This window comes from Anabrus simplex, chromosome 2, assembly GCF_040414725.1.
Source record: "Anabrus simplex isolate iqAnaSimp1 chromosome 2, ASM4041472v1, whole genome shotgun sequence".
NCBI lineage: Eukaryota > Metazoa > Arthropoda > Insecta > Orthoptera > Tettigoniidae > Anabrus > Anabrus simplex.
This window is the reverse complement of record NC_090266.1, coordinates 1,191,856,751-1,191,870,595: the sequence shown is the minus strand read 5'-3', so window position 1 is coordinate 1,191,870,595 and position 13,845 is coordinate 1,191,856,751. Positions and strand designations below refer to the sequence as shown.

At 41.3% G+C, this 13,845-nt stretch overlaps 1 protein-coding gene across 1 annotated transcript in view; it reads right to left on the bottom strand.

Moving 5' to 3' along the window:
- The window catches only part of LOC136863829 (beta-alanine transporter-like), a 767,558-nt gene that overhangs the window by 709,250 nt on the left and 44,463 nt on the right, over positions 1-13,845 (bottom strand). Inside the window, exon 4 of the mRNA XM_068226105.1 lies at positions 3,215-3,318. Coding sequence (XP_068082206.1) covers positions 3,215-3,318 — 104 coding nt within the window. The remainder of the gene's footprint in view (positions 1-3,214; positions 3,319-13,845) is intronic.

The window sequence follows — 13,845 nt, the reverse complement described above, 5'->3', positions numbered from 1 at the left end:
AGAGTCCCGGGTGCCAGATAGAAACAAAGATCTTACGCCTTGTTGACATCCAGGCATACGAAGACAGCGGTTCTTCTGAGATGAGGGTATGATTTAAGGGATGCTGAGATGTCGAATAAGTGATTTTGGGTTGCATGATGGGAAATGAAGCCTATTTGGGATTGGGGTAGGAATCGTAGGGCGCTGAGAAAAGCGGATCATTTTTAACTGAATATTCCTTCTAGGATTCCTTCTGGAGAAGATCGCTAAAATGATGTGGCGATATGACCGAAGTTCAGATAGTCATTTATTAGATTTGAGAAGGAGGAGAATGTTGTCTTTACCCCAGTGTTCGGGGTAAAAACCAATATACCGTATAGCATGAAGGTATAAATAGTGTTTAGTTCGTCAATAGTTTGTTCTATTTCCGTAATGAAAATAAGGAGATTATGGTTTGAGGTAGGTGAAGATGAGTTTTGCAGTAGGTTAATCATCGTTTTTCGGTAATTATTCCACGTAGAATGTGAAAAGCGTATGGTAGGCGGGGGTCAATGATGTGGGTGAAATTTATGGGGAAGGATTCCTGAAAGAGTTACAAGTTCAGGAATGTGGTCACTACCAACAGACGCAAGCTTTTGAATAGCTGGAGAATTGGCTAGGGAGGAAGATAGGATGAGGTACCAGGAGTGGAGTTATGCAATGGTAGGGTGTGGAACGGGAAAGGGAAGTTAATATTAATGTCTGCTAAAACTATATAATAATTGAATTTGGAATCGAAGAAATTCATAAAATCTGATGGGATGGGTTCTATGGAAAGTAAATAAGGAGCGTTCGTACTGCTTTACGCGAGGTAAGAATTTCTAATATGGGGTATTCACTAAAACTGTTAATGAAAGGAGGGAAATAATGGTGAATTACTGTGAGATCCCTTCGGACACAAACTGCTACACCGCCCCTACCATCAATGGCTCAAAAAAAGTTGAAAACTGAACTGTGGGTGGTATCGGAAAAGTCTCATTTAGTATAAAAACATTCCGGTATGCATGAAGAGAGAGAGAGAGGTTCTAAGAAGCGGCCAGTTTGCATTTATTGATCTTGTTGTATAATTTCATTACACTAACGCATGAAGTGGAATGTGTTCAGGGGGAAATGCAAAATGCATATTGTTCCCCGAATAGGCTATATCTACGTGCGTGTTAGGCATTGACGGGGCCGCTAATGGAATGTGGGATAGGATGTGGGAAAGGTGAATGGAGGTGGGGGGGGGGGAGACGATATGGAGAACCATCATCATAAATCGAATGATATTATGAAAACCAGGTGATGGTAAGGAAGGGTGAGAGGTTGGGGTGGAGAAGTCTTGAGAGTTGATGGAAGTGACTGCTTCCGGTTTGATATTTCGGGAGCTGGTTTTGGCTTTACAACTGTAGCTGAAAGCCGGATGTGCTTGATTATAGTTCCTTTGGGGTTGGATTTACTAGAACAAGGGCTGGTAGGATGCTCCTGGCTAGAACAGATGGCACATACCCCTGCCTTCACGCATGCAATACCAGGCAGCTGGTCGTACCACTTGCAGTGCGAAGACTCCACCCTGTGCCATCGGGCATAAGCCTTGACACCATCCCTGAGATGAGCGTCCAGCGTCGCGGCGTCTCGCGACGGTATCCTTGACAAAGCTGGTAGATCCTTGGGCGTTACGGATCCGGATTACTCGGTAGATCAGGTGTCAACTGCAGCTCGGCGGTAACTTCGTAGTATGTGTAGTCACTGTCAATAGCATAGGAGACGGCAGCGAGAACTAGCGTTGGTCTAGAGCAGGGCCTCTCAGGGTGCATGCGCGTGGTGCATGCACTGTGCACGGTGCAAAAGACGACTTGGCTTGGTTGATCAGAGTGCAGACCCCCACTCCTCGATTTGGAGCAATAGCGCTAACTCTCTCTTTCCTCACGCCTGTCTCACTCGCTCCCCCTGTCTCCCTCTCCCCCACTTGCGCCGTAGCGCTCCAAATCCGGGCTGAGTTGAGCCGAGTATAGCCGAGTAGAGCCGAGCATAGCCGAGTAGCCCAGAGACGAGGCGTTGATCCGAGCCATACCGAGCGGCACCGAGCGGCACCGATGCACAGTGCACGGAGCTCTTGCGCCTCGCTCTGCACGCGTGAGATTTTGGGCGTTTGAGAGGCCCTGGTCTAGAGGGAGGCTCCGGCCACCTGGACGGGCGCTGCTGGGTTTCTTGTTTGAAAGTGAAACCTCACTTGATGTGCCCCAGTGTTCAAAGTAAAATGGTTGTAGAAGGGTTGTGGAAGGGTTTACATGTTTTGATATTAAACTCTTCTCTGGATTTTTTGATTTTCATCTTGTAGTCTGAAAGATTAGGCGTGTAACGGGTGATCAGCTAATAGGCTAAATGGCTCTTGTGTTTGTCTTGGATAGGTCGACATGTGTCAGTTTGACGATATAGAATGCCGGTTGAATGGGGTGAGAGGATGATGTGGAACTTGTGACTACACTGCTATTTAGGACCTGTACCGGAAGTGCTGGGTTTCGTGCTGCATATGCATAACTGCGTACGCTTTGTGGCGTGTACACTGGGGTTGGTTATTGGCCAGCAAGACGATAAGACGTTGAGTCTACTTCTCAGCTGTGAAATTCCCAGGGCTGATGGTGGACTGTCCTATTTTTTCTTACGTACATAGCTGGCTGGAGTGTGTATCTGGATCCGAGGTGAAACTTCGGCATACGATTTCTTACGTCCTTTGTCTGGGCTGAGGTAGGCGTCTCTATTCGTCGTCTGTTCAATTTAGCCTGCTCCGCTTCCATTCCTTCGTAGAATGATTCCGGTTAAGTCGTTGGAGTCGGGATGATGATGAAAACTGACTCATAGCTGAACAAGATGGCTGACGGTAGTAGCTTCCTGCTGATTCTATTTTGATTTTATGACGTAGACATTGATTGTCTCCGATGATCATTCCCGCATGCGCTGTGGAACTAATTGGAGGAATGTGACGACCAAAAGTGTTCAGTATCGTTCGGCATGTATTTCACTTATTATTGCCAAACTTCTCGCTATTTTCTTCACACAATTTCTGCATTTATCGAAGGGTAAATTCACCATAAGCACCACAATCAACATAAAGACACAAAAATGCACAGCTGCTCCATGGAACATCGATAAGTACACCACGAAATTTACATTACTTCAGTATTAAAGCTTCAGAATATTTAAATGTAGTACTTACGAATCCTGAAGGTAGCCGAAAATATAATTTCCAATAAGGCCCCCAACACCAAGAAGGACTAGCGCCAGCGTCGCATAGAAGTCCTTGTCGCATACCATGTCCCACTGAAAGAAGAAATGTTACATTTTACTACAAGGTTTGGAGTTCACGACGCTAATGTCAACATATTCATGGTTGAAGAGATAGGGGGGAAAATCTATAGTGGCAGAAACGTGACAGCTGAGTGTGAAACAGGGGACTAGTTTAGTCAGTGTGTTTAGCGTTGATCTTAAAGAGAAAAGGAATAAAGGAGGGAGGATACAATTTTAAATACATTTCAAATCTATGACGTCAGACACTTGACCTATGTTAATTTTCTACCATTTGTTACACTTCAATATCAACATCCTAAAACAAGCATGATGAAATCTTTCCCGTGCACTTTAAAGTATAATGAAGAGTTACGATTGCGGAAACCATTTTTAGCAGTTAAATTATAGGTTACAAGTAGGATACATTTTGAGTTCTTCTGCTGGCTAGAAAGAGCAGGTTTATGGGGAAGGCCATACCACTATTTTGACTTTTAGCTAGCTGTAAGCCGACAACAAATATGTCTCGGCAGAATGAATGAGAAAAAGCGCACCGTCAAATTAATGAGTAAGATTTGGTCACCAAGGACGTTGAGCAGTGGGGAAAAGTATTGCACCTAATGAAATTCACTCTATATACAGCGTTTTAATAACCTAACAATTGCGTCCCACATCTTTCTGAAATGGAATGTGTTATTGTTGTGCTGTTTTCACAGAATTGAAGCGTAGCCAAGGGCTCATAATTGTAGCTCAACCACAGATTTTAATAATTATTAGAATATGTGGAACAACGCCTATTTGCATTGTGTAAAATTGTGTAAATTAGAATGGCGATGCTATTTTGTTCAGAATTCTAATACATGTAGTTCACGATCTATCGTAGTTTGTAAATACAAACAGTTGTATTCTACATTCAACTGCTTGGTTAAGAAAATAAAACCATGGCGCAACAGTTACGAAGAGTAATGGCCTACCAAGCGACCGCTGCTCAGACCAAAGGCCTGCAGATTACTAGGTGTCATGTGGTCAGAACGACGAATCCTCTCGGCCGTTATTCTTGGTTTTCTAGACAGAGACCGACATCCCACCATCAGATAGCTCCTCAATTGTATTCACGTAGGCTGAATTGACCTCGAACCAGCCCTCACATGCAGGTAAAAATGCCTGTCCGGGAATCGAACCCGGGGCCGCCAGGTAAGAGGCAGTCACGCTACCCCTACACCACGGGGCTGGCTGCTTAGTCAATAGGGTATGATATTCTAATGTTTGTTTCCTTTGCAGTACACAATTGCATTGCAACTTCATTGTCAGTTACTTTGTGATAGTTCAAGAAGTAGGACGTGGTGGAAGGCTGTGTTTACCAATGCTGAAAAAGCCCGCAAGTTACTGGTGTATGGTGAATTTAGGAAAAATGCTGTTCGTTCTTGTGCTCTGTGCGCGGAATGCAATAAACGTCAGCCCACTATTATTTGTGAACCTCTTCAATCAATTACCTGAAGCTGGAAGTGTAACACCTACAAAAATTAACAGAAAAAAATGAATGCCTGGAGAAGAGGATGAAATTAATGTTCTAGCTGCTCTTGCTGTAGAACCGCCCCTTAGCTCCTGTGCAAACGCAAGAGGAAGTGGCATGTGTCAGGCAAGTGTACTACGCGTTCTCCACAGTCGTAGGTTCCATCTGTATCATGTCTCTCACCATCAAGAACTGCATGGAAGCGGTTCTGAAAATCGTGTTAACATTTGTACAAGACAAGATGCCCCAGATTATCATGCATCTTGTTTAGTGATGAAGCAACATTTAAATCATGGCCAAGTAAACCTCCGGAACATGCACTATTGGTCTGTAAGCAATCCCTATTGGCTTCGTGAGCTGGAACGGCAGCATCCATGGAATTTAAAAGTGTGGTGTGGAATAGTGAAACATGAGTTCATAGGCCCTTCTTTTCATAGAAGGAACACTTGACTCTGAAACGTATCTCAGCCTCCTTACAGATAAACTTCCACAGATGTTAGAAGTTTCACTGTAGACTAGGAGGAACATGTGGTATCAGCATGATGGATGCCCAGCGCACAGTGCACGGCGTACTACAGCTTGTCTTCACCGATTGTTTCCAAATCGCTCATTGGACTAAGGGGACCAGTACCTTCACCAGATTTTACCCCTTTAGACATTTTCCCGGGAAAGCTAAAAGACACTATTTACAAGGACATACCGAGGACACTGCATGATAACAAACGACGTATTACTGTTGGCTGCGCTAAAAGTTCTGATTAAATACATGCATCAATCCTTACATGGAAGACTGGAAGCTTGTATTGAAGCTGGTAGTCGTCATTTTGAACACAACCTCTAAAGACCAAAAATGTTTTTCTTTCTCAGAATCTAAACAATTCGTTAGTTCACTTTTTTCTTAGATGAATGCTGACACATTGAGCAGACAACTGCCGCCATTTACAATTTTCAGACTACGATAATTCGCAAACAATTTGTACTAGGATCCTGACATCATTGATATTCTAATTCTAATTCTAATTCTAATTCTAATTCTAATTCTATTCTAGCTTTGTTTTGTTAATTTCAATATGAAATGTTTCATTTGAATAATGTAACTTTCTAAAATAAATAGACATCGTAAAAGTTATTGAAATATATGTACGTGCTACAATTATGAGCCCTTGGTTACACGTCATTTCTGTGATGACCATTATTATTATTACTATTATTATTCTCAATGGAGTTGATTAATATGAAATTAAGGCATTTTCAATAACCTAATAAACACACTGAAAGGAAGAAAATGAGTTACTAGTGGATGATAACGGACATGGCAGCTGTACATACTGGGTATCATAATCACTTATTACTTCATCAGTATTTAAGTTATATGTATAGATATGTCTTAATCGGCTTCTTGTTTCGCTGTTTATCCAAATTAGCGTTCACTTAAATGTTGTACTGGGTTCTGGACAGACTGAACTGACGAGTGTGTAAATCATGCATTGACTGAACGATTGAGATCCTACTTGAGAGTGAAATGATGAACCGACAATCCGAAAAGTCATTAGCGCCACTGGCTTTAGGAATAGCTGAAACTCTTGTGTATAACTTTGATTCCAGTTTCTCCGCCGTGTGCAACAGGTTTTAATAAGAAACACAAAAATTAAATTAATAGAAATTTGAAGTAGTTGGCTCCTTAACACCGTAACAAAGTGTATCATTTACTTTGGAAATAAAAATACCTTACATGACAGATTACATACCCAGAGGATACAGCCTGAGGGGTCTTTTAGTATTATTCTAGTTACCTAGCAGCTAATCCCCTCGGGAGCTTGTCGCAATGGATTTACAGTGACATTCTTCTCAGTGATTAATTTTATGCTTTCAGTGGAATGTATGACTTAAGGACGTGCCGGTTGAAACAAAGTGTTTTTGTCTCCACAATAAGACATAGCCCTTTCTCTTCCTCATCTGTGAGCGTAGAGCAGATGATAGAAAGAATATTTTTTTACTAGTGACTTTACGTCGCACCGACACAGATAGGTCTTATGGCGACGATGGGATAGGAAAAGCCTATGAGTTGAAAGGAAGCGGCCGTGGCCTTAATTAAGGTGCAGCCCCAGCATTTGCCTGGTGTGAAAATAGGAAACCAGGGAAAACCCTCTTCAGGGCTGCTGACAGTTGGATTCGAACCCACTATCTCCCGGATGCACGCTCACAGCCGCGCGCCCCTAACCGCACTGCCAACTCGGCCGGTGAGAAAGAATTCTAACCACCTTACAATTCACTTCATATTTCTCTAGTATTCGCTCTATAATATTTGGTTTTATTTACATAAATTACCTTATACTCTTAAATGCAGAAGAACCTATTGAACGTCTCCAAGTTACAGAACCAACTAACCCCAATACTGAGTTTATCCCTCCTCCAACGTATGAAGAAGTCAGAGATGTAATTAAATTACTCAAGAACAATAAAGCTTCTGGAGAAGACGGGATAGTAGCAGAAATGCTAAAACATGCCGGAGAACACACCTTCAGGAGCATACATAAAGTAATTCTGGACATATGGACTAGTGAGAGGCTCCCAGATGATTGGACGTCAGCCATTATCCATCCAATCCACAAGAAGGGAAGCAAAACAGATCCCAGTAACTACAGAGGAATATCACTCCTTGCTGTTACCTATAAGATATTTTCCAAGATTCTGGAACGCCATGTCACAAGACAGTTGGATAAAGAGTTAGGAGAATATCAAGCAGGGTTCAGAGCATCGAGGTCCTGTACCGAGCAGATACAAAATCTGAAGACCATCCTTCAATACAGCAAATCAAGAGCTCGACAATGGGTAGCTATATTTGTCGACTTCCAGAAAGCATACGACTCAGTAGATAGAATTACTCTTTACAATACATTAAGAGAACTAGGACTTAACGACAAGATCAACAGGCTGGTGCAAGCAACCTTGCACAATACCACAGCCAGAGTAAAGTTTAGAGGACAACTCTCGGAGAGTTTCGCCATTAAAACAGGGGTGAGACAAGGAGATGGCATCTCATGTATATTATTTAACTGCGTTCTGGAAAAGATAATTAGAGAGTGGATGAGATTCCTTCCAGAGAACACTGGATTACGGATGGGTATTAAAGCAGACAACCTGAGGATACCATGCCTAGCCTTTGCAGACGATCTGACTTTATTGGCAAATGACATACAGGAGGCTACTACTCAGCTCCAAACACTGCACTCAATAGCGGCTAAAACGGGTCTTTTGATCAACATAGGAAAGACCGAGTTTGTTACTAACATCAAAGATGCCCCTGGAAAGATGAGAGTCAGTGATAATATCTACATCAAGAGAGTCAAAAGTGTAAAGTACCTTGGGGAATGGTTCTCAGAGGACCTCAGTGAAACAATGGCTCTTGAACACAGGAGACTCAAACTAGATAAGGCTTACCATGCCTGTAGAAAGCTGTATGCTTCAAAAAATCTGTCGTTGAATGTCAAACTAAGACACTACAATGCAGTAATCAGACCGTCAGTCCTCTATGCAGCAGAGTGTCTATATTTAACTAAGAAGACCCCACTAAGAGCCCTCGAGGTACAAGAAAGAAAGTTCCTGAGACGGATAGTGGGACCAAGAATTTTACCAGATGGAAGCCGATGGTATCAACCAAATCGTGAGCTATATAAACACCAAGAAAATCTCATAGATGCCATCAGAAGAAGGCGACTGGCTTTTTACGGACACCTATCCAGAATGGACTCAAATAGATTATCTCATAGGATCTTCAAGGCTGCTAACAAGGGCAAAGCTACTGGGTTCGTGTGGATGAAGCAAGTGGAGAAGGACCTTTCGGAACTCCACATAAATCAAAACGACATAGCTGATCGGAGTAACTATCATACAACTCTTAAAACTAAATCCTTTGTAACATCCCTCACAGAAGTTACCCACAGACCAAAAGACGAGACCAGGAAATGGTCTGAGGAACGTAAGATTGAATTTAGCCGGAAAATGAAGGACTACTGGGCCATCAGGAAAGCTCGAGGTACCAACAAGAAAACAGCTGCCAAACCAGCCGCTAAGAACACCAATTGTGGCAAACAACGACGATGACTTCAAGAAACAGCTAAAACACAAGCACCGTGGTCCATAGATGGCCCTAACGAATTAAAAAAAAATTACCTTATATAGATTTATGACAATGTTATTGGTATTAATGTGTGCGGTTCCTTGGCTGATTGATAAACGTACTTTCTTTTGGTTCAGAGGGTCGTGGGTTCAATTCCCAGCCGGGCCGAGGGTTTTTACTGTGTATGGTTAATTCCTCTGGCTCGGGGGCTGGGTGTTTGTGTTTGCCTTAATGCACTTCTCTTCATATGCATACAACAAACAACCACTATAGAAACATGCAATACTGAATGCATCCCTCTACATAGGGTTGGCGTCAGGAAGGGCAGCCGGCCGTAAGACTGGGGCTATACATCATATACCGAGCTCGATAGCTGCAGTCGCCGAAGTGCGGCCAGTATCCAGTATTCGGGAGATAGTGGGTTCGAACCCCACTGTCGGCAGCCCTGAAGATGGTTTTCCTTGGTTTCCCATTTTCACACCAGGCAAATGCTGAAGCTGTACCTTAATTAAAGCCACGGCCGCTTCCTTTCCTCTCCTTGCCCTTTCCAGTCCAATCGTCGCCATAAGACCTATCTGTGTCGGTACGACGTGAAACAAATTGTAAAAAATTCTACATCATGTACAAACCCCAAATAATTTGGGAAAAGGCAAAAAGTAAGAAGAAAGTATTGGCTTTACCGACCAAGAGGGTCACTATATAGATTTTGGAGAGGTCGTGATGCCAAAAACTCTGTGCAGGTAAATCTACCATTTCATGTGTTGGTATCTCCAATTTTGCGTTGAATTCACACCTACAGGATGTGACCTACCGTTCCAAAATTCGCACATGCATTGGACGTGGTTTTACTGTTGAGAAGGCAGTGAATATATCACACGGTTACAGCAGCTATGGTCTGATATTTGAGCGAAATTTTCACTCGCTTCTCACTACACAAATTTTAATTCACATAACGTTCATTTGTGTTGCTGAATATCAATATGAGAGCCAAATGGTGCATGGGAAGCAGAGGCCCTGGGTTCGATGTGCGCCCAGTCCAGGGATTTCAATTCTGGACTTAAGGATGGAGCACTTCTTACGATTAGTTCTAATTATAATATTTAATTAATTGATAGATATAAATAACTATAATAAGGATCATTTAAGATACATGAACCAAAATAATTTGGGTTACAATAAACTAATACTCTCTCCTCAGTTTCTGGAGATTAGAAACTAGGGTAATGGACTGTTCTATTCCAATCTAAAAGCCAAAAACAAAAGCAAAACAAATTTTAGTTTTACCCGAATGCTGCTATCGCGATAAAATCCCTGGGACATCCAGTCTCAGATAGAATCTGAATCACAAAGAAGTGATTTTCCATTTCAAGAATCGCACTCTTATTAACAGCGGTTCGAATGGTGAGAATCGAGTACCGATAACGCTCGTCTGTAACAGGTGTGGAGTGACATAGTAACGGACTTCTCACCAGGTAAGTTTCAATTCACAGAACTTGTAATGTTATGTATTGAACCCATCATTCACAGTCATCTAAGGGACCCCTAAACCTACTAGCCACCATAGCCGAGAGCTAAGTCGTTAGAAACACCACATCCATTTTTGTATCATCACTTGAGGAACACCCCGTGTCTTCTTCATAATTAATGGCCACCAGATGAGAGCTTTAAGAAAGGATTACAGTCTCCTTGGGCAGAAAATTAATCCAGATTTGCAAGATCCTAGGGGAGAATATTCGGAAGGACTCGAGAATACCCGTCATCCGTGGTCATTTTCAAATTTCGATGACGATTCAGGCCGCAATTGAAACTTCAGTTGGCAAGGTGGAATACCTAATAATTTCTAAGTAATTAAGAAATTAGTCTTTACCTTCAGGCACAAGTCAGTAAGATTCAGTGATTCCGTGGGAAAGTTTTGATCAGAGAACGCCATGTGTTTATGTCTGTCAGGAGTGGGAGAAATGATTTATTCAACCCGCGCTTTAGCACTGAAAACATATTAGAAGTAAATTAAAATTATGGGACCAGGAAGTTCGTGATGCCCCAATTATTGTGAATAGTATAGATGTGTTGTTTGAGTCATCAGTCCATAGACTGGTTTGATGCATCTGTCCATGCCACCCTATCCTGTACTAACCTTTTCATTTCTACGTAACTGCTGCATCCTACATCTGCTCTAATCTGCTTTTCATATTCATACTGGTCTACCCCTACCGTTCTTACCATCTACACTTCCTTCAAAAACCAACTGCACAAGTCCTGTGTGTCTTAAAATGTGTCCTACTAGTCTATCTCTTCTTCCCGTCAAATTTAACCTTATCGATCTCCTCTCACCAATTCGATTCAGTGTCTCTTCATTCGTGATTCGATCTATCCATCTCACCTTCAGCATTCTTCTGTAAAACCACATTCCGAAAGCTTCTATTCCATTTGTTTCTTTCTGGGGTAGTTATCGTCCATGTTTCACTTCCATACAATGCCACACTCCAGACGAAAGTCTTCAAAAACCTCTTTCTAATTCCTATATCAATGTTCGAAGTGAGGAAATTTCTCTTCTTAAGAGAGGCTTTCTTTGCTTGTGCTAGTTTGCATTTTATTTCCTCCTTACTTCTGCCATCGTTAGTTACTTTACTACCCAAGTAACAATATTCATCTACTTCCTTTAAGACTTCACTTCCTAATTTAATTTCCTGCGTCTTGCGACTTCGTTCAACTGCACCTCATTACTTTTGTTTTGGACTTGTTTATTTTCAATATATACTCCTTACCCAATACTCTGTCCATACCATTCAGCAGTTTCTCCAGATCTTCCGCAGTTTTAAATATAATAACAATATCATTAGCAAATATCACGGTTCTGATTTCCTCTCCTTGGATTGTGATTCCCTTCCCGAATTCCTCTTTGGTTTCCTTTACTGACTGTTGTATATAAACATCCAAAAGTAGGGGGTTCAAACTTCAACCTTGCCTCACTCCATTCTGGATTGCTGCTTCATTTTCAAAGCCCCCGATTCTTGTCACTGCAGACTGATTTTTGCACAGATTGTAGATTATACTTCGTTCTCGGTATCTGAGCCCGATCCCCTTCAGAATCTCAAACAGCTTGGTCCAATCAACATTATCGAATGCCTTTTCAAGATCTACGAACGTCATGTATGTGGGCTTGTCCTTCTTAATTCGATCCTCTAAGATCAGACGAAAAGTCAGGATTGCTTCACGTGTTCCTTCGTTACTTCTGAAGCCAAATTGATCTTCTCCCAACTCAGTTTCAACTTATCTCTCCATTTTTCTCTAAATAATACGTGTTAAAATTTTGCAGGCGTGAGATACTAAACTAATGGTGCGGTAGTTTTCACACTTGTCAGCACCGGCCTTCTTGGGAATAGGTATAACAACATTCTGCAGAAAATCGGATGACACTTCTCCTGTCTCATACATTTTACACACTATCTTCAAAACCTCACCATGCTGGTTTCTCCTAAGGCAGTCAGTAATTCAGGGGGAATGTCATCAATTCCAGGTGCCTTCTTCCTATGCAGGTCTCTCAAAACTCTGTCAAATTCTGACATCAAAATTGGGTTCCCCATTTCATCGGCATCAATAGCCTCTTCTTACCAATTATAAATATTAGATCCATGGGTTAACAGAGGTAGCTAATGCGGTGTAACAGTTACACATTTTTCTCGCGTCAAAACTAATTTCATATGCTACGGTTGCGGAGTGATAGTCAAGCATTCTACAATCGATTTTTTATAAGTTAAAACCTGTGTTTTGTCTTGGCCAATTATCTACGTGTGTAACGTGTTGAATAACTCAAGATTGGTCGTATTAAGGATTAATACCAGCCTAGACGAAGTATGGTAAGAAATTGTTGGATGTGAAATGAAATAAGTATTCAATTGATAATAACAATAATTCAGCGATTGTTGACCGCAGCGAAGCAGTGGTAGTAAACGGCATATCTCAGCACGTGAACGAAAGTAATTTCTTTTGCTTGATAAATCTGAGCGGGATGGTGTGAATATTATCGGAAGACGAGTGAAGTTGTAAATAATTCTGTGTAATTTTGTTTTTAATTTATATGTTGTTATATCAGTGTAAAATCTGAGAACAAGTAGAAATTTATGTTGCAGGTAATAAATGTAAGAAAATCAGTGTGTAGAATGTAAGCTAAAATATATTTATGAAATGTTTGTAAGAAGATTATGTGAGACGTGTGTCTTGTGCGTAAAAATTGTGTGGTAAGCATCTAGTTGAGTGCTTGGCGGGCAACCATGCCTTGAAGAAATGCCATCATTTATAAAAATCAGGTTGGTGGCATTACATTATGTACGTGTATTTTGCTTCGTTATGCTCTGTATAAATAACGGTTCAAGATTCAGGCCGATAGCTTGCTCATTTTCCTTTGTTCTTCTGTAAATATTGAGTGCTGTATGGCACTGCTACGTAACTCATACCAACCCAGCTGATCGGCAGTACTACTGCACCACCCATAGTGAAGGCCCAGTGCAAGAGTCACACACCACTACACACCCAGAAAAAAAGAAAAATAGGAACAGATTAAAACTTACCTCCAGGTGGTAGAAAACAACAACAAACCGGTGGATCAAGTTACCAACCTGTCAGTGTATCAAATAGTTTTGAGCAGAAATAAGACAAATCTTATGCTTTATCCAAGAAAATATAATTTACAAACTGAAAGGTGAATTAACAGTTCAAGAATTACAGATTATCCTCGAAGATTTGCATGACAGGATAAAATATAGTTTAACTGAACTAAAATCCGTTGAAAATGAAGTAGGAATCAGACTATCATACAATAACATCAAATTAAATTAAATTAACCATAATTAAATCCACAGTAAAAGTTCAATTAATATAAAGTTGAACAGAATAAATTAAATAAACGAAATTAAATTAAAAACCGCTGGTC